Genomic DNA, 22,588 nt, shown 5'->3' with positions numbered 1-22,588 from the left:
TGTCAATGCCAGAAATTTGAAGTTGCCAGCTCTCTCCACCTCCAACCTACCAATTAAAACTGGTGCGTGGTCTCCTAACTTCCCTTTTCTGAAGTTACGGATTAGTTATTTGGTTTTGTTGATGTTCCGCGAGAGGTTGTTGCGATGCCACTCCACCAGGTGTTCTCTCTCACTGCTATACACTAACTCCTCACTGCTTGCGAGTCCGCCGATAACAGTGGTGTCACAATGAACTCGCATATGGAATTGGAGCTATGCTTAACCACACAATCATGGATGTAAAGAGAGCAGAACAGGGGGATTAGCATGCAGACTTGAGGTGAACCCGTGTTGATGGTCTATGAAGAGGCGTCTGCCGTCAAGAAAGCTGCAGCGGTACAGCAATACAGCAATGCAATACAGCAACTGTACTCACATTTAATTTGTTTATCCATGTAAATGCTTCAATACAAGTATATATATTAAAATGGCACTTTAAAAATTCAAATGATAAAAATACCATGTTCCAAACTACTACTTTATACTCAGAAGTTGCGTATTGCATATTTACTTACAGCGTAGTACTGGCAACCAGCTTTCCTCTTGAAAGCAAAGAGCCCATCAGGGTCACTGTCTTCCTCAGGTTCTGATATTGGAGAAGGAACCTAGCAAAACCAAAACATTTCAGTGAATTATTAACATTAATATATGGAAATGTTCAGAATCAAAGTTTTCTCTTCAGAAACTGAGGTACTGTCGATTAGAAGATTAAAAATGAGCAGTGCATTGCTCCCCACTTTTACAAGCTAGGGAATTCCCTCAGTCAGTTATTGTTATTGAAAGTTATAAAATATTGGGGGCAAAAACGAATACATGTCTGGGTGTGAGGGGGCGATGGGGAGGGAACCAGACATTCCGAAAACATTTGAACAGTGTCCAATTCTGGTCTCCACATTATAGGAATGATACAACTGCACTGTAGAGTGTACAGAAGAGACTCATCAGGATGTTGCTTGAAATGGAATGTTTTATTTATGAGCAGAGACTGGATAGCCTGGGTTTGTTTTCCTTAGTGCAGAAGCACCAAATAGTGGTCCACAGTTATGAGAGACACAAGTTGAAAATATAATAAGAAACATTTTTGCCTTGGCATTACTTTAAGGAGAGGATTAAGAGCTTGAGAGGGGATCCAAGGAAGAATTTTGTTCACCCAAGGCCTTAATTATCTTACTGCCCGAGAAAGTGGACGCAGGTACTCTCAAATATTTCAGCAGCATCTGGACAAACACTTCAATTGCCACCGGAGAGTAGCACAGGAGGTCATTCAACACACCACATCCACTGCATGGGGGTAACTCATAAATAAAATTAGAGCTTAGTCCTTCGTCAAGCACATATTTTTTTTTAGTGCATGTGCACTTGGAAACATAATGCTGGCCATGGCTATAATGATATGGGAAGCATCTCCTGCCAGTAGCGATGCGGCATCTTCTCCATGAGTGGTGGATAAATTTTAACAATTATAAATATGCACACAAAAAGTTAAAGCACCAATTAGTCAGAGAACTCTCTCTGTAGCTATTTAGGTCAAAATATTATTGCTCACAGCTTCTCAATTTCAAATATAGGTATAATTTCCCCTCTGTCAGTTGTTTGATGCAAAATAAACATTGCAAAATGGAAATGAAGTTTCACCAAGGATTATTTTCTGATTCATACTGACATGAGTAAGAAGTGCCTGCATGAGCAGATGCAAATCTGCAACAATATTTCATCCAAAATTCATGCTGGAATTTATAAAACACCTTTTGAATTTCTAAGTGTAAACATCATACAAATTATAAATGTTTGCAGCATTCACTGCTAACCAAAATAAATGTTTGTTTTATATCAGTATTTTGTCCCAGGCTTAATTCTGAAATTTTCTAATTAACGAAGATGAAGAAAATGTTCAAACTGAAACACCTTTTTTCTTTACGACCTCTCTCAACACCACATGTTTGGTTAAGGCATTTGCAGATATACTTAACCATATCTTGATTTGCAGATTAAAAATTAAGAAAATATTCATCCAATAAGACAAGTCATTTTTAATTTGAATGTTTGCAAAGGTTATTAAATCAGCTTTCCATGCACAGAACAAAAGTCACGACAGTAGATGAAACCCCACTTTCCCAATAATCCACATTGGTCAAGGCCCATAAATTGAGTCCCAAATAATCAATGCAGGAATTTCACAGGCAGCATTTTTGACCCAATATCAGGCACCCTCAGGAAATATCATTTTTCCTCAAAGCCTTCTCACAAATTCCTTCATGCCTTTCATCTCTCCAACCCAAAACTGAGCTACAAACCAAAGGCCTATGTTTGGTGAATTGGTAAAACACAACGATTAATGGTTTTACATTATTGACCTTATTCCGAACAATTACTAACCTGTAAGGCTTTTTTCCCAGTGGTGAATCAATCCAATATTCCAAGACAAAATAAGTCACTTGAACTTCCTGAACCTACAATACACCCCATATACCCAGAGAATTTACCGAAAATCCAATCATATTTGCCGTTATAAAATGCACTGACGTGGCAATGTAAAATAAAATTACTTGGCCTTTTATGCTAATATCAATGAGGAAACCCATTTCTCACCGTATCTCGAAATGATTGTTGAAAATAATGGAAATTGTGAATAAAATCCTATAACGTTATCTATCTATACATAACTAAAACTCTGATCTTGTTATCTTCTGGTTTGGCAGTCATTCTATTTGCGCAAAAACGGCACGCAATAGCACTACGATTCTTCGCCAGCTTACTCACCGTTCTCCTGTGCTGCGATTGCACCACTTTTCGTTCCGATCGGTGGAAGCTGGTAAGAGTTATTGTTTTAAAATCTTTAAAACCGCGCGTGCGCAGATCGATTGCCACTACCGCCATCCAGCACCGTGCGGATTGGTCCCATCTAGTATCACTCCTCGGGACGGTCCGCCCCGTCCTGCGCCATCGCGTCTTTACTGCAGCTGCGGGAGGCTCTGGATGACAGGCGGAGGTCTCCAACCGGACCAAATTTTTGGAGGGAGGGACCGGAAACGACCCGGCGGAGACGCTGATCCCGGCGGAGAATGACCAACAAAGCAACCAGCGCCAGTTGTGAGTCCCCATCGCACCACCAACTCCTTCCCCTCGCTGGCTCCTGCCACGCTCCCCTGGCTTTTCTCCGTGCTCTCCCCCCCCGCCCACCCTCCGTGCTCTCCCCCCCCCCCCAACCGCCCCCCCCCACACAACACCCCCCCCCCCCCACACACACCCCCCCCCCCACAACACCCCGCCCCCCACACACACACACCCCCCCCCCACTCTGCCCACACATACCCCCACTCCCCACACCCTCCCCCACCACTGCCACACACCCCCCCCCCCCCACACCCACACCACCTGCCCACCATCCGCACACATCCTCCCCCTCCCCCCAACAACCCCTCACTCCCTCCCCCACCCACAATCCCCTCCTCCACAGCACCCCCTGCCCACACATACCCCTCCCCCAAACGACCCCCCCCCCACACCCTGCGCACATACCCCCTCCCCCACACACCTCCCTCTTCCCCCCCCCCCCCCCCCACATCCCTCCTCCCCTCAAACCCCTCCCGCCCACATACACACCTCCCCTCCCACCCCACACCCCCGTGGTGACTGGGGCCCAATGGGTCCCACTTAGTCTAGTCAACACTAAAAATAATAGATGCTAGCAAGACAACATTATCCTACTCAGTTAGAACAGGTTACTAAACTTGAAGCAGAATATCATATGAAGCAGAATATCATATTGCTACAATAACATGTTGAACCTAATGTTAATTTGCTTACTGAAAAAACTGGGTACCTGTGTGTAAGACTCTTCATCAGAACTGAGGAAGTCATACTGCTTAATATCCCTCAAGGGTGGTTGCGATTCTGTGCTAGGCTGAGGGTGCAAAACAATACACTCTGAAGTTTTATGTTTCTTCTTCACATATTTCTTCTTTACTCGAACAACATCAGTCACCTCCTCTTTAAGTGATATCAGGTGTGGAGTCTGCTGCTTTAAAAGCAAGCAAAACAAAACTAAATTAGATAGATTACTTCCAGGTGAACAAGTCAAACACCCTCAAATATAACAGGTCTTTTTGGAATATTACATTCTTGCCAATAGACCATCTTTAACATAAATATCAGGATGATCAGTTCAAGAAAGGCCTCAACCGGAAACATCGTCTGTCCATTTCTGGCATAGATGCTGCATGATCGTTGATTTAAATATAACATGGGGATCCTGGGATTGTTTCAATTTGAATTACAGTTTATATCACATCTGGATGATTTCCTCTATACTCAAATTTGTGCTTTGTGCAGTTCTTTATCACCACAATCAAATTTAAAATATATTTGGGGATTTAAAAAAACAATATACTTATAATCCAAGTACACAAGTTATATAAAGTTAATGGGAGTCGTTAATGGGAGTCATAATCAAACTGCAGTCCTTTTTACAACTTAATCACCCATCAATTCCGCTCACTGAGACAGACCAAAAAAAACATTAAACGGAGAATACAGCAAAACTGTTCAACAAGGTCAAAGGGCTGAATTATGGGGAATGCTAGAATAAAAGTAGATTGCTGAACCTTGGATAAGACTGTGAATATGCAAGTTTAAAAGTAGGTATAATATTTCATTGAATAGTACGTGTGTGGTAAAAATGAGATGCTGATATTGAAGCAGTGGCAAAGTTTGTTGATGAATTTAGAGTTAATGGCTATTGAAAATGTATCTGTAGAACAGGTGTATAACACTGATGAGACCACCATGTATTGGTATTGCATTCTTCAAAAAACCCTTGCTCAGAATATTGAGGAGCACCTAAATGGAGATAAAAATTCCAAACATAAGATCACAATTCTTGGCTACAGCAATGCAGTCAATCCACAGTGCAACCTCATGTTAATGATTAAAAGGTGCATGCAAGGGCCTTTAAAGGGGTGACAATATTTTGTGTAATCTACCATGGTGACAAGAAACAGTGGATACAATGCAATTATGTCTGGATGGTTTAAAAGTTAATTGCTACGGCAAACAAGAGCGCACTGCCATTCTGTGGGCTTCAATTCAAAGTGTAAAAAATATTCTTGTTTTTAGATAACTGTTCAGCCCACCCTAAAGCAGAATATTAAGTCAAAGATATTTATAGTGGACTGTGGAATTCTCTGCCTCAGAGGGCTGTGGAGGCAGGTTCTCTGGATGCTTTCAAGAGAGAGCTAGATAGGGCTCTTAAAAATAGCAGAGTCAGGGGATATGGGGAGAAGGCAGGAACGGGGTATTGATTGAGGATGATCAGCCTTGATCACATTGCTGGCTCGAAGGGCCGAATGGCCTACTCCTGCACCTATTGTCTATTGGACTGTTTCATTCTCCTATCTATACCCCCTTTGTTCAGCCCAGTGACCAGTACATATTGCATTCACAGAAATATTAATGGACCCAGTTCATGCATCCCTTTTCATTATAGTGAATAATGGGAAGCTTGTTGCATCATTCACATGCCTGTAAAGCTGTAGCAAGTAAGAATGGCCTTGTTCCATTCCCGATACATATGGTAAGTAAGCATTCTTGATGTTCATACATGAATTTAACCTAAAGAGTGTCATGTGATCACTCTTTTCAGCCTGGGATGAAGCTGATAATGTGTGTAGGAGAGAACTGCAGATGCTAGTTTAAAGCGAAGATGTTGGAGTAACTCAGCGGGACAGGCAGCATCTCTGGAGAGAAGGAAAGGGTGACATTTCGGGTTGAGACCCTCATGAAGCTGATAATGGTACATTGCAGCAAGGCTGACACAAATTGTGGTTAACATTAACAGTTTGAGAAAGAGAAAGATAAAGATGTTAACTGGTTTTGAGTTTCTAATTGAATGAAAACTATCCGAGAATTCAAGTATGCAAAAGATGTGACTCAAAATGTCTTAAAGTAAACAAAGGTATGACAAAAGAAAATCTGGAGGAGTGTGTGAATTATATTGCTTATCAACCCGCTAAGAGATTATGGACATGGTTCAAGATGACGAGAAGAAACAAGTAGATGAGGAAGTAGGTACAGAACAAAAGGAAGTTGAAGAAAGAATTGTTATTGATACAGGCATCAAGCTTGAAATTTAATTGCAGGACAAAAACAAAAAACATTACAAAAAAAATGTCTTCTTATTTGATTCAAACAAATGTAAAGAGAAAACCTAGTACATGAAGAAAACTACTTTGGAACAGTGGGGAATTCTTTTGAGACATTTGAGAAGATTAGTGAGAAATAATCTAGTGTAGATAATCCACTTCCTTCTACCTCTGATGAACAAGTACTTCCGACCCTGGTGTAATCTGAGCTACCATTAATTATAACGCATTGGAGATGGATGTATGGTGCTATTAAAGGATACTATTCCGCTTTCAAGTTTATTGTATATGTGTGCTTCAACAACATTAAGCATAAATGACAATTCAGTACTGCTTTTTCTATTGTAGGCTGCATATAATATTTCATGATTTCTGGCAGCATTCATGATAGTTCACTTTTCTATTGCAAGCTACATTTTGCTTTTTATGATATAACAATATAACCATATAAATATAACCATATAACAATTACAGCACGGAAACAGGCCATCTCGACCCTACTAGTCCGTGCCGAACACATAATCTCCCCTAGTCCCATATACCTGCGCTCAGACCATAACCCTCCATTCCCTTCCCATCCATATAACTATCCAATTTATTTTTAAATGATAAAAACGAACCTGCCTCCACCACCTTCACTGGAAGCTCATTCCACACAGCCACCACTCTCTGAGCAAAGAAGTTCCCCCTCATGTTACCCCTAAACTTCAGTCCCTTAATTCTCAAGTCATGTCCCCTTGTTTGAATCTTCCCTACTCTCAGTGGGAAAAGCTTTTCCACGTCAACTCTGTCTATCCCTCTCATCATTTTAAAAACCTCTATCAAGTCCCCCCTTAACCTTCTGCGCTCCAAAGAATAAAGCCCTAACTTGTTCAACCTTTCTCTGTAACTTAGTTGCTGAAACCCAGGCAACATTCTAGTAAATCTCCTCTGTACTCTCTCTATTTTGTTGACATCCTTCCTATAATTAGGCGACCAAAATTGTACACCATACTCCAGAATTGGCCTCACCAATGCCTTGTACAATTTTAACATTACATCCCAACTTCTATACTCAATGCTCTGATTTATAAAGGCCAGCACACCAAAAGCTTTCTTTACCACCCTATCTACATGAGATTCCACTTTCAGGGAACTGTGCAGTTATTCCCAGATCCCTCTGTTCACCTACATTCTTCAATTCTCTACCATTTACCATGTACGTCCTATTTTGATTTGTCCTGCCAAGATGTAGCACCTCACACTTATCAGCATTAAACTCCATCTGCCATCTTTCAGCCCACTCTTCCAACTGGCATAAATCTCTCTGTAGACTTTGAAACTCTACTTCATTACCCGCAACCCCACCTATCTTAGTATCATCTGCATACTTACTAATCCAATTTACCACACCATCATCCAGATCATTGATGTACATGACAAACAACAGTGGACCCAACACAGATCCCTGTGGCACCCCACTCGTCACTGGCCTCCAACCTGACAAACAACCATCCACCATTACTCTCTGGCATCTCCCATTCAGCCACTGTTGAATCCATCTTGCTACTCCACCATTAATACCCAACCATTGAACCTTCTTAACCAACCTTCCATGAGGAACCTTGTCAAAGGCCTTACTGAAGTCCATATACACAACATCCACTGCTTTACCCTCATCAATTTCCCGAGTAACATCTTCAAAAAATTCAAGAAGATTAGTTAAACATGACCTTCCAGGCACAAATCCACGTTGACTGTTCCTAATCAGACCCTGTTTATCCAGATGCTTATATATATATTATCTCTAAGTATTCTTTCCATTAATTTGCCCATCACTGACGTCAAACTAACAGGTCTATAATTGCTAGGTTTACTCTTAGACCCCTTTTTAAACAATGGAACAACATGCGCAGTACGCCAATCCTCCGGCACTATTCCCGTTTCTAATGACATTTGAAATATTTCTGCCATAGCCCCTGCTATTTCTACACTAACTTCCCTCAATGTCCTAGGGAATATCCTGTCCGGACCTGGAGACTTATCCACTTTTATATTTCTCAAAAGTGTCAGTACTTCCTCTTCTTTGATCCTCATAGTTTCCATAGCTACTCTACTTGTTTCCCTTACCTCACATAATTCAATATCCTTCTCCTTGGTGAATACCGAAGAAAAGAAACTGTTCAATATCTCCCCCATCTCTTTTGGCTCTGCAGATAGTTGGCCACTCTGACTCTCTAATGAACCAATTTTATCCCTCGTTATCCTTTTGCTATTAATATAGCGGTAGAAACCCTTCGGATTTACTTTTACCTTACTTGCCAAAGCAACCTCATATCTTCTTTTAGCTTTTCTAATTTCTTTCTTAAGATTCTTTTTACATTCTTTATACTCCTCAAGCACCTCATTTACTCCATGCTGCCTATAACTATTGTAGATCTCCCTCTTTTTCCGAACCAAGTGTCCAATTTCCCTTGAAAACCATGGCTCTTTACAATTTTTACGATTTCCTTTCAACCGAACAGGGACATAAAGATTCTGTACTCTTAAAATGTCACCTTTAAATGTACTCCATTTCTCTTCCACATCTTTCCCATAAAACAAACTGTCCCAATTTACTCCTTTTAAATCCTTTCGCATCTCCTCAAAGTTAGCCTTTCTCCAATCAAAAATCTCAACCCTAGGTCCAGTTTTGTCCCTCTCCATAATTATATTGAAACTAATGGTATTGTGATCACTGGACCCGAACTGTTCCCCAACGCATACCTCTGCCACCTGACCCATCTCATTTCCTAACAGGAGGTCCAGTACCGCCCCTTCTCTAGTAGGTACTTCTATGTATTGTTGCAAAAAACTATCCTGCACACATTTTACAAACTCCAACCCATCCAGCCCATTTACAGAATGTGTTTCCCAGTCTATGTGTGGAAAATTGAAATCTCCCACAATCACTACCTTGTGCTTACTACTAATATCTGCAATCTCCTTACATATTTGCTCTTCCAATTCTCGCTCCCCCTTTGGCGGTCTATAATATATATATATATATGCCGTCAACTGGTCAGCTTTGGGGTTATGCTTATCTTTACATAGGGATGTTCTTGTGCTGATTTTTGTGCCTTGTTAGGTCCCAACAGTGACACACTAGAATGTTTCATCGTGCATTTCAATTTTCAATTTTCTGTGCAGATTAAACTAACTTTGAAAAAGGATTTCATGCTGATCCCAAACTCAATCAGCTTCGTTAAGAATTGTCTTAAATTTTGATAACCAACCTGATTAACAGAATATTAAAAAAAATACTGCAAACTTAACACCAATTATTTCGATATCAATTACATATATTGAATGAGCTTTTTTGTTTCTTACCTTAACAGTTTTGTTTTCTGGTGCTTTGTAATGATTGCCATTGTGAAGAGATACTGGAGTGTTGGAGACTGCCTTTTCTTGTTTTTGAGTCCTCAGCTCACACATAACTTCACCACCAAAGTCGCCCATGTGGTACCTATTTAAACAGTATAGCTTCAGCTTTTGTGCAGTAATACTAATCAGAATTCAAATTAGATAGCGAAGAAGGCAATATTTAATTAACAGTTCAAATAGTTATGGTCATACCTTTTCTCGACCACACCTAATGTAAGATGAAGCAAATCCCTTTTGGTTTTTTCCCGCCTCTTAATCATTTCTAGGATGGTAACTGCTCGACTAAATTCTCTACGCAGCTTCAACATTTTCTCATATGAAGCTTCATCGTTTTTCCGATTCTGTGAAAAAAACCCATTATGCTTTATTCGAGATATACCCATTAGAAATAGAAATAGACAATAGGTGCAGGAGTAGGCCATTCAGCCCTTTGAGCCATGGCTGATCATTACCAATCAGTACCCCGTTCCTGCCTTCTCCCCATATCCCCTGACTCCACTATTTTTAAGAGCCCTATCTAGCTCTCTTGAAAGCATATAGCAAATAAAAGCACAGAGAGCATAATAGACAGAGTGCTCAGCTAATCATATTTTCCCCATTCAAATATAACGTATTGCATAATGTAATATGCACCCATGAATTGTGGCTTAAGAAAACGCATCCAGGTAGAACAATTCTGTGGCATCTTCATACTGATATCAAGCATTCACACACAACATTGAATAATGATTTAGTTGTACTGTTCTGACCTGCTAGCAATTCAAAAACTCTGAACACCTTAACAGGCATATTCATGTGTATATGAGGGTAACAGTCCCTCAATTTTGCCCCACTTCACAACTAGTTATTTTCTGTGCTCCTTAATAACTTGTTATTTCACTTGTCCATCAACTGCATTCTGAAGGTCATAGTCACAGTACAGCACAGAAACAGAACCCGCAGCTAACCAAGTCCATGCAGACCTTTGTAGTCAACCTTCTTGCAATTATCTAGATGCTTCTTAAAAGTTGTTAGAGCAGCTGCCTCAACCACTTCCTCGGCAATGTATTACAGATTTCATTAATTTTCCGTGCAAGAAAACCTTTCAACATCCTCTCTCACTTTGTGCCGATGTGCTCATTCCAATTTCCCTCTTTGACGGAAAAAATATTCTTACTATCTATCCTTTTCAGAATTTTGCACAGCTTTTTCAGATCACCCCTCCTTCAGGGAAAATAAACACTGCAGTAATACAGCCGAGATTTAGGTTGCATCATGGCCTCGAACCCCGAGGAACGAAGGAGGTCACATAAAGTGGTGGACGTTGCCCAGTCCATCACAAGTACTAATCTCCCCACCATCAAAGAGATCTATAGAAGGTGCTGCCTCAAAGAGGGAGCATGTATCATCCAAGACCTGCCCCTGCCTGGCCACACGCATTTCACTCCTGCCATTGGAAAAGTGGTATAGGAGTGTGAAAACCACAACCTCCAGGAACAGCTTCTTCCCTCCAACCATCGGGCTATTGAAGGCTACAAATACCAACTAAACTTCTAAACTACGAACAATCTTGGTTGCAATTGGGAACTTTGAGCTTTTCCTTTGTTTTACACTTTTTTTAATGTATTGTTTGTTTATTATGTTAGCTATCGAACACTGTGTTTGCAGACCTGTTTTGCTGCTGCAAGTAAGAATTTCATTGTTCAATTTCGGTGCATATGACAATGAAACACTCTTGACCTTTGCATGCAAGCAGCGTAACAGAATGCTCACCTTTCTAGTCTGCATCTTCTCAGTTCTCCTTCGAAAAGCAACATATGGATCGTTGTTAGTAGAACCATCTCTTTTCTCCTGTTTGACCAAAGGTATGAGGGAGGGTGCCCTACAGTTTTTGCGTTTCCTTGCCCAGTAATCGTGGACTGCTTTTATCAGGTAGTCATCTTCTTTCAAAAGCAGTTTGGCCTCTTGAATAGATACAAGCTGAAAAATAAGATGCCACAGGATAGAGGCAATGATTTGGTAATAGGGAAAATTGCTAAGATTATAGTTCACTCTTCTTTTGGGACACGTCAATATTAAACTTTAAGTTACCTCCACTTTGTATTAACAATGCATTTAAATTCCATCCACAAATACCAGACTCCCATTGCACTAGACTTCCATTTTACAACTTTCATACCAGCCATCATCATAGTCTGTAGACCTGTGGCAGTTAGTGACAATATTATGATCAACTCATATCTTTAAGAGAAAAGTTTCAACAAATCAAATTCTTCTATATAAGCAGGATCCTTTTTACCAACTCTGACATTCATAGCTTTTTTTAAATCACATCATTGGGAATAATAGCACATTTGAGCCCATCAAGTAGAGCCAACAAAGTTGCATTTCAACTCGTACTGCTACCAAATGTCATTATTAATAGTTTGAAGAATTTTGCTGCCTTACTTTAGAGTTCCGATTTTCACATTTAGGCCAAGTCAGAAATTAATACAACAGATTTTACAGCGTGTAGTAGTTTAGCATAAGAGTTATTTATCAGAATGCATCTGCAACATTGCTGAACACTCACTCTCCAGATTGTTTAATGCAGCATTTTTTTGTTTTTAATCGAATACATAGAAGATAAATACAAATCAGACCAAGTGAGGAAATAGTATATAATAGAACCGCTCGGATAGTGACTTTTATATAAGCTAGGTAATTTGCAAGAGAAAAGCTTAAGGGTTTCAGAAACACATGTCTCCTAAAGAAATAAAGTACAAAGAAACACACACAGGGAACAGATGAATCAAAACATAGAAACGCTAATCTGAACCTGCATAGCTTAGTTTATTACTTTGAGGCAATTATAACGCTGGAGGAAATTATATTTGATATAGTTTTGTGTTGAAGAATGGATAACTGAATGGGGCCTCTTCCTAGGCCAGAGGCCATCTGCTCTTTCTCTATGGCACATTCCTGAGCTCTGAGTGTGGCATAAAGATGAAAAGTTATGGCTGATTATGCTGAGGTAGAGACAGAATTCAAGGCTGAGAGATAATAAACTCTGTGGTTAGCTTTGACTATGTTAAATTATAATAAGGTTGAGATAAGGGATTGATGCTTGAAGAGGAAAGAATCAGATTGATGGATTTGTGACATTCCTTCTGTTTATAGAAAGTCGAAGAAGCAGATGTACTTTTGAGGTAATGGTCTGAAGTTGTAAATTTATCCTTTGTTCTGTAATATTTGTAAAAGGCCTTACAGATGAGGTCGGAAATTCATCTGCAAGTTAGAATGAAGCTGCATCCTGGCATAAAACACATATCATCAATTGTTGACAAATGTTGACAGATTTACGACCCATGTATGCTTGGAGTTGGGAGGTGTGTGTGGGTTTTGAATTTAACTTAGAAGTTGTGTAATTCGGTGAATTCATATAATTAATGCTTTTAATACATAGGTAATAATGGTGTAAAATTGTAGTTAAACCATTTATGAAACGCATTGTGTCCAAGTAGGATTGCAAACATTAGACTTTGTTTAGATTTATAGAAATAGCTTTCTTCTTGGTATGGAAAATGTGTATTGTTTGTATGACTTGTGTGATCATTGTATTACATATGTATCTTATATTTTGATGAGTGGTCATTGATAATCGAGCCTATTGGGGTTTTGCTGTGTTGAAATAAAATAATTCTAAACAGTTAAACCACAGGCAAACGAAGGTTATAAAATGAGGCCACAGAAGGGGGGGGGGGGCATGTGACTGCTGTTGTAAATCACCAGAAGGACTCAGATGATTGGTTACTAGTTTGTCGTACCCTCTGTATCTGAAATGTCTAATACCTATATAATGCAATGAGTTTGTATCAAAGTAACTAATTCTTTGGAGCTGCCCCGGAGCTTTTAGCGCTGTCGGAAAGTTCAAAGAATTGTCTCAGTACTGAATAAAGAATCGATTTCAACAGCTACAAGCGTTTGAGTCAAGTTTTCTTTACTTTAGATTGACAAAAGAACTCAGTTTAACACAAGGAAGCACCAAGAAATTAAGTCTACTGTAGGGCATAGCACTAAATAATTTCTCAAGATATTACAAATTCTGCACTATTACATAATAATAAATGTTGCAGCACAGTACCTGATTTCCACTAGCCTTTTCTAATCGGTCAAACATTTCTTCGAACTGCAATGGTTTAATTTCCACCTTTCTATTTAGACGATTGAATAAGATTTCATCTTCAGAATCCATGTCATAATCAGGCTGTTCACTATCTAAATTAATAGCTGAAGAAAAGGAATGATTTAAAAAAAATCTCCATACTATTTAAAATAATACTTTTAAAAATCAGTGCTGACAAGACATTTAACACAATCCAATCTTTGCTAAAAAAAAATGTACACGAACCAGGTAATTTTATAACATATGTAAATTAACATAAAGGTGCAAAATTATTCCTTAAAGGTGCAAAATTATTTAAATCAACAGTCCAATTACGTTTATCAGTTTTACATTTTTAAATTGCACGAGAATATAGCACAATGTAGGAATAGGCACTTCAGCCCACAATGTCTGTGCCAAGTTTATTTCCTCTACCTGCACATGATCCATATCCCTCAATTTCCCGACTATTTAAGTGGCTATCTTAAAGCCTCTTAAATACCACTATCCTATCTGCACTGTATTAACCCTTTCTAAAACCAAATGTAGAAACATTCAATGCTATTGAACACTGTTGAAATCTTTGGAGCGTCACATGACATTTTCACAATTATATGTTTGAACATATTCTAGTGAAGAGTTGAAGTGAAATAAAACTTTGTAATGCAACTGTGATCTTTAAGGGGCTTTGCGTCAACAAATATGCAGGGCTGGAGGGATATGTACATCCAGGCAAAAGGGATTAGTTTAAGTATGCATTGTTTGCACAGAAATTGGGGCCCAAATGGCCTGTCCCTGTGCTGCACTACTCTATGATCTAAACAGTACAAGCCCAACTAAACTTTGGTTTGCCACAGTATACCTAGAAAAATGAAAATGCAATTTGAAGCCAACAATAAGTTTAACAATTTATCTTAGTTTGGTGCAATTCAAATCCCAAATTAAAGAAACAAAACTTTCTGAATCTTCAAACACATTAAGGAATATACATGACAAAATTAATAAAAACATGAACTTGATTAAGTGAGCAATGACGTGATTTAAACGCAGACAAATATATCATATTCATTAGAATCTCATTAAACATTATAATGGAATGTGATCACTGGAAAAAAAAATGCCTCCCACATATTAGAATTATCTGTAAACTGTTCCAAAGCTACAAACTGGTGAGATTGCTTTCACCTAGAAAATAATCAGATAGTTGCTAACTTACGTTGAATATGAATGAGTTGTTTAGGAACCTTGAATTCTCCCCTGTATAGACGATCATAGTAAGAAACATTACTCTCTGCCTCAGGCACTGGAATAACCATATTCTCCCTTTTTTCTCTGAAGACCTGCTGGGCTGAAATTGCTCTCTGCAAATGATGTTCCTGAAAAGAAAAATACATTATTTTATAGCAAGAAAAATAAAAATAAATTCAGGGTTACCAGAAGATTGAGCTAAAATAAAATTGAACCCTGGCTTATAGCAATGTTGATGAATTTTAAAAGGGCACAAAAATAAGCAAACATTTTCTAGCTACGAATGCAGAGGGGAGAAAAAACTCAATCACTACTTTCTGCAAATTGAACATGCAGACACCTGCAGCGGTGAGGATTTGGAATTATCATGATACGCTATCACAGAACTGCCAGATAACATTCCGGGCATATTCCCAACAAGCAAATACCGCTGAAGAATGATGTAGTCTTTGTAAACAAGTCACTTTCAGAAGTGGAAAAAATTTGAATTTTCTACTACATATCCAACATAATAAGCTTTTCAAAATGTAGACTCATACTACTAAGTAGCATTCAAGTATAGCTCAGTTTGCAACTGAGTCGAATGCTGTCCGTTTTCATTCAAGACAGCCAAATCACCTGTCATGACATTTTCTTAATGGCTTTGTTTACGCAAGGTGCCTGCTTACTGCCTGCGAGTATTGTGAAAAATGCGTTAGAGTTAGAATTCAAAGAAATAGACAAGATTCCAAAACACTATGTCGACAATAGAAATGTGTGATAAAAGACAAAGTCCCTTAGATACCCCTTTTTATATCTAAGGTTAGAATTGCTAAGGACCAGCTAGCCAAGAGAGCAGTGGGGCACGAAGCACCGGGAATGCTGATCTAAAAATGATTCCAGTCAAGCCTGATTGTACAGGATTCCCAGTTGGTGGTTGAAGACGATGTTGGTCGAGTCATATCACTGATGAAAACATGGTAAGAGGTTATGATCGCTGAAGAGAGCAAAAAGAGAATGGATCATCCTTTTGAAACGCTTGGCAGAGGTGGGGCCAAAATGAAGTATTTCCGATAGTTGATCCGAGCTAAAAGCATTAGGAAATAACTATTCCACCTGCAGTGACAAATAAAGAATACCTAATGGGGCATAAAAGATGCATCACATTTTCTAAATCAGTGCATGGGAGTTGTTCTTAATCAACATCTCAATATCTATTCTCCCGTCTCCTTCTTCCCCCCCCCCACCTCCAAATAAAGCATATGTAACTATAAATTTGATTATTTAGTCATCTACTTCATTGGTATTAATGGGTCTAAGACTGTCTTGGGTATTATTTGAGGGACTGCTGACAACCTCAATGATGAAACTTCAAAGCTATTTAACTGTCCAAAGTATTTAGGAGCATTTTATTGCTACATCGATTCTTTTCTAGCCTATTATTCATATCCAAACTGTAATTTTGACGGGAATGACTCTTCCCCACAACATCCTACCACTCATCTCAACCTCTAGTAAACAGCATTGTGTCTAATTCAATCAGTATCTTTGCTTATGGCAGTAATTTGCCAAACAGGATAATTTTAATAGGGAGTCTATATTTTTGGGTTTCAAGTGTACCTGAAATTTGAAAGGTGTTTCCTAGCTCGTGTGCTGTCAAGGGATTGGCTTGAAAGCAGCTCAAAGCACCAGAGCACCAAAAGGTCCCACTTAATTGCCTTTTATAATATAAACTGAGCAGCCCTGCAAAATGGGAAGTAAACAGGCAGAGTGAATTAATACAAGGTTGCAGCCCAAATGTGAAGTCGTAAAAGTTTTGCATCTAATGTGTACCCATAGCATCCCAGAATGTAGCCTCAGAAATTCACAAAATATACTTCAACCTCAAGGTAAAGCATTTTAATATTCTATTCACAAGATAGGATATCATTTTTGCTAACCTTTTACATCCAAGATGGTCTATTTATTTCTATTACAGGACATGATCATAGATATTTATTGTGAAGAATATCTACCAAGGGCTTGCTAGGGACATTGTTCAAGATATAGAACCCTAATCTTACTCTTGGGCTTAAGGCATTTCCATGGACAGAGGCAGCATGGGGCAAGAGCAAAAAGAGGGGACATAAAAGAAATAAGTGGGAAAGAACATGGGGCAGAAATCAGTGAGGAAAATCAAGTAAAAGAGTAAGGACCGAGTGGAAAAGTAATAAAACAAGTTAATTTTCATCCTTCTCTAGAATTACAATACCACGTTAGCACACCACAACTCTTTACAAATGGGTAATTGCATGGAATTATTCACACACAAAGATGATCGTATTTTGTTAGTCGGTTTCAAAAGTAGACAGAAAGCCGTGCGACAACGAAGCTTCGCCTTGTGTACAAGACTTTTCAAATAATTGTAAATGAGAACCACATCGTGTGATGTGCTCCTGCAAAACTACATTAGCTAGTGCAAATAGTGATTAAAAATCTAATTTACTTTCCTTTGGGTTTTTATTCCCATTAGCCTAGTTTAAAAATCATATTCCACACTTAATATTTAATACCCTTTTCAGCTTGAGGAAACATTGCCATACCTTTTTATGAACACATTCTCTTTGTACAGGCAATCCTTCTAATACTTACTCCAAATCTCTTCTGTAGTTTTTATTTTAATTTCAGCGAGTGTTCAAAATTCTGCATAGCCCAATCAATATCTGAATTTCCTCTTTCCACATTCATAGTTCACATTACTTGCTTCTTAATATGGCTTTTGCACCATTATGCATATTAACATTCTCAACTCGACTCCATTCAAAAATAAGGTAAATTTCCATTTCTTCCTGATTCTTCCCCCTCATTCCCCATATCAAACCACACCATGTAAAAGTTGTGAAATGGCAAGCAATAAAGTATCAGTTAAAGATTTTATAAAAGGGTGAAAACGTTTAAATACCAGAGGTTGAAAATTCATAATATAGCACAACAATTTTGTGCTTTAAACACAGATCTCAAAGTCCAACTTTGTGTGTCATGCATGTGTTGTCGTTTTAAAAAATTGTATTTAGTCCTCCATTTGCATGTCAAATTTACACAGCCGCCAAAGGGCACACTCAATGAGTACAATTTGTGTTTTGACATTATACACACAAAATACACATGCACACGCAGGGTCCAAAAACAGCACGCCCTAATTGGAGCTTGGATCCCTACCCCTGCATGAAGCCAGGCATCATATATCAGCAATGGACCGAGACTGAGCCAACCTCTGTCAGTTCCTGGTGCCTTTAACAAAATATTCCAGCATCTCCAGCTCCTCAGCATCTAACCTCTGCCAGTGGCTAGTTGAATTTTTAACAGGCTCTAAACTCAACTTTCTCCTATGCTGGTGTGCAATTGATACTGGTCATCACCCCTCCCCAAACTTTCAAAGGCCTTGCCCTTGATGTTCATAATTCAAGTCTAACCCTCTTAACCACACCTCCAAACTAATGATCACTGGTTTACCCGATTTCCTTTATTGGATCTGCTAATCCAGGACTAGTGCGAAAAAAAATTTCTATTAGCATTATGTGGAAGGCTGGTCTATCATAGAAACATAGAAAAAAGGCGCAGGAGGTGGCCATTCGACCCTTCGAGCCAGCACCGCCATTCATTGTGATCATGGCTGATCGTCCCCAATCAATAACCCGTGCCTGCCTTCTCGCCATATCTCTTGATTCCACTAGCCCCTGGAGCTCCATCTAACTCTCTTAAATCCATCCAATGACTTGGCCTCCACTGCCCTCTGTGGCAGGGAATTCCACAAATTCACAACTCTATGGGTGAAAAAGTTTTTTCTCACCTTAGTCTTAAATGGCTTCGCCTTTATTCTAAGGCTGTGGCCCCTGGTTCTGGACTCGCCCCACTTTGGGAACATTTTTCCTGCATCTAACTTGTCCAGTGCTTTTATAATTGTATATGTTTCTATGAGGACCCCCCCCCCCCCCCCCCCCATCCTTCTAAACTCCAGTGAATACATGCCTAGTTTTTTCAATCTTTCGTCATATGACAGTTCCGCCATCCCAGGGATCAATCTCGTGAATCTATGCTGCACTGCCTCAATCACAAGGATGTCATTCCTCAAATTAGGAGACCAAAACTGTACACAATACTCCAGATGAGATCTCCCTATACAACTGCAGAAGTATAATCATGAATAATACTTTTGGCCTGCTGTTCAACAAAACTTAGCTCCTGGCAGTAGGCGGGTGTTAGTTTTGTTATGGTTTAATGTACTGTTTCAGGCACTAAATAATTTCTAGACCCAAGGCTAAATAGAAAAAAAGGGAAATCCTGTGGACAATGATGGAATTGCAGAGGTAGTAAAATAAAACAAAAGTTCACGTTTTCCCACCCGAGTATCACTTTGCTGTGGATATGTCCAGCACTTTAGACTATACAAAAAAAGGAAGAATTTTGACTCAAAACAAAAGTCTGATGGTAAGTGTGAATAAGATTAAGAAACAGAAAAGAGTTGAAAACATTGGGAGTTGTACACATGCCCTCATGCAAAGTTGATAATGCTATCCATGATATGAATTAGGAAATCAGAAATGCATGCAACAAGAATAATAATTGGAGGGCTTTAATCTTCATATGGATAAAACAAGCCATATTAGCCATAATATTGTGGAGGATACATTAATGAAAAGTACACACTGATTTTCTACAATTGTTGAGAACCAATTGTGGAAACAAACTACTTTGTGTCCAGGATTATATACTGAGAAATTAAGGTATCTGCTCGCTAAGTGGCGTTAAGGGAGATGCTACCATAATAATGATAGAATTTTATATCGTAAAAGATTTTTGCTTAGTCTGAAACTAATGTCTTGAATCTGAATAAAATAAACTATGATGGTATAAGGCACAAGTATCTTATGGTAGGTTGGGAAACAATAAGTGGTTTTAAAATAAAAATGCAATGGTAAATCCTTAAGTTAATACAGTTCACAAATACGGACAAGTACAAAACGAACAAGTGTTTTTTTTGCCGTAGCTATTGAAAGGAAGTTAAAGGCAGTATTATATCAACAGAGGCAAAATAGTTAGCACGTGAACTGGAAAAATTCAGTGTTTTGCATAGGACCAGTGTAAAAGTAGTTACAAGAGCAGGCTCACAAGAAATAGCAACGCAAACTTTATTGATAGAAAAAAGATTAGCTTAAGTTAAACTGTGGGTTCCCTACATAATCAGACAAGAGAAATTATATTACATAATAAGGAAATTGTAAGGAAATTAGACAAATATTCTGCGTCTGGATTGACATAAAATTACAGAAAAATCATGAATGACAGGTGTCGAGAAAACAGAGCTGAGCATTTGTAAAATATTACTGTAATAAAACACGATGATTCATAAATACTTGAACCTCACCCTAACGAATAAAAAATATCAAATTGTGCATATCCTACAAGGCAGGATTTAATATTTAGAAAAGTAACAACTCCATGCACAGATCAATAGAAGAAGGGATGCCTGCATATTAAGGAATTAACATGTCATAACTAACCATTCACCTCAGTCAAAGATGGTGACATTGCGTTATTAAATCCATACAAGTCATATAGGCCAAGACAATTCAAAAGTTGTCTCAGACCATGCACACCAAGAAAACTCTTCAGTGAAATCAAATGAAGGAGGCAACTCAATTTGGCCAGTTATTAAATGGGTACCTAAATATGATATCCCACTGTAAACATTATCATGTGAAAGTTGGCTTAGTGAATATGGATAGTCAAAACAACCAATTATTTAGGTAATCCATAGTCACTGTGCCAATTTTCACATGACAGAGCAATGAATTTTGGCAAAATTAATAAGAAAAATAAGAAAAAAGTTTTAATCATTCGTCTTTGAATCTCTCCTTGCAGACAGGCTCTCCAAGGCTTTTTCTTTCACGTAAAGATTCTTAACAGCGCATCAACCCAGGTAGTCTTTTCCGTATCCTTGCTAAGACTAGGCATGGTTTGCATGAAGAGGTTTCTTATCTGAACTAAATGACATGACCCTTATTCAGAAACTGCGACCTTTGGTTCTCGACTCCTCGGACAGGGTAAATATTAAGTCCATCAAGCCAAGTCAGAATTACTCAATTACATCTCATCTAATTCCAGAAAATACAGGTTTAATCTTCTCACTCTTGCTGATATGATACCACACCATGTGGGACATATCACTGATGGAGATGAGTCAGAGTATAGAAGTGAGATCGATCGTCTGGCCAAATGGTGCCAGCACAATAACCTGGCTCTCAACACCAGCAAAACCAAGGAACTGATTGTGGATTTTGGAAGTGGTAGGAAGGGGACCCATAATCCGGTTTATATCAATGGGTCGATGGTGGAGAGGGTCAAGAGCTTCAAATTCCCAGGCATGCACATCTCTGAAGATCTCTCCTGGTCCGAGAACAAGGATGCAATTATAAAGAAAGCACATCAGTGCTTCTACTTCCTGAGAAGATTACGGAGAGTCGGTATGTCAAAGAGGACTCTCTTGTACTTCTACAGGTGCACAGTAGAGAGTATGCTGACCGGTTGCATCGTGGCTTGATTCACCAACTTGAGCGCCCAGGAGCAGAAAAGACAACAAAAAGTTGTAAACACTGCCCAGTCCATCATCGGCTCTGATCTCCCTACCATCGTGGGGATCTACCGCAGTCGCTGCTTCAAAAAGGCTGCCAGCATCATCAAGGACCCACACCATCCTGGCCATTCACTCATCTTCCCGCTGCCCTCAGGTAGAAGGTACAGGAGCCTGAAATCTGCAACATCCAGGTTCAGGAATAGCTGCTTCCCCACAGCCATCAGGCGATTAAACTCAACTCATACTAAACTCTGAACATTAATAACCCATTCAACTTTATCTGTTTATTTATGTATGTGTGTGTATATATATCCCCCCCCCACACACACACATATATATATATATAAATATATATTCAATGGTATATGGACACACTGATCCGTATTTATGCCTATTATCTTCTGTTGTGCTGAAGCAAAGCAAGAATTTCATTGTCCTATCTGGGACACACAACAATAAACTCTCTTGAATCTTGAAGCCCACCACCCCTGGAACCAGTTCAAGCCAACATAGATAGATAGATAGATAGATAGATAGCCTTTTATTGTCATTCAGACCGAAGTCTGAACGAAATTGCAGCAGTCATACATATAATACAATACAATAAAACAACAATAAACACATATTAACATCTAGAATATATCTACCTATTAAAAATAATTTAAAGAATCAGGCTCCAGCAATTTGAAAGTGTTCCAAATACTCATGACCCTCAGAAAATGAAATTCATTTCAATAAAGCAACCCTTTATTTTTAAAACAGAGACCCCAATTCCAGAATTTCCATAAAGAATATTCTCTGTGGGATGGCTGCAGTGTGCAGAATCAACATTTAGTAACTGACCCAGCAAAGCCCCCAGCTTCAACCTCTGTCAAACATGATGGGAGTGCTTAATAGAATCCTTGTATGGGTTGGATACAACAGCTAAAACACATTACTCACATTATAACTTATTTTCTGCATGATATCAAGGCCCTGGAGAGGTTACAGAACTCTGGCAACACAGGGTAGTGAATAAGATGTTTGACACGCTTGCTTTCATTG

The 22,588-nt window shown here is 39.0% G+C and overlaps 1 protein-coding gene across 3 annotated transcripts in view; it reads right to left on the bottom strand.

The window, feature by feature from the left end:
* Positions 1-22,588, bottom strand: part of epc2 (enhancer of polycomb homolog 2 (Drosophila)) — a 64,311-nt gene that overhangs the window by 20,983 nt on the left and 20,740 nt on the right. Inside the window, exons 2-8 of one of the 3 annotated variants that reach the window (XM_055638690.1) lie at positions 14,921-15,080; positions 13,684-13,829; positions 11,334-11,540; positions 9,774-9,922; positions 9,528-9,663; positions 3,863-4,060; positions 555-644 (exon numbers count right to left, since the gene is read on the bottom strand). In XM_055638690.1, the coding sequence (XP_055494665.1) occupies positions 555-644; positions 3,863-4,060; positions 9,528-9,663; positions 9,774-9,922; positions 11,334-11,540; positions 13,684-13,829; positions 14,921-15,080 (1,086 nt within the window). The remainder of the gene's footprint in view (positions 1-554; positions 645-3,862; positions 4,061-9,527; positions 9,664-9,773; positions 9,923-11,333; positions 11,541-13,683; positions 13,830-14,920; positions 15,081-22,588) is intronic. The other 2 variants (XM_055638691.1, XM_055638692.1) reach the window with 2 other exon arrangements.

The sequence above is a fragment of the Leucoraja erinacea genome, chromosome 7 (genome assembly GCF_028641065.1).
Source record: "Leucoraja erinacea ecotype New England chromosome 7, Leri_hhj_1, whole genome shotgun sequence".
NCBI lineage: Eukaryota > Metazoa > Chordata > Chondrichthyes > Rajiformes > Rajidae > Leucoraja > Leucoraja erinaceus.
The sequence above is the reverse complement of the archived record's forward strand: the minus strand, read 5'-3'. Positions and strand labels throughout refer to the sequence as shown.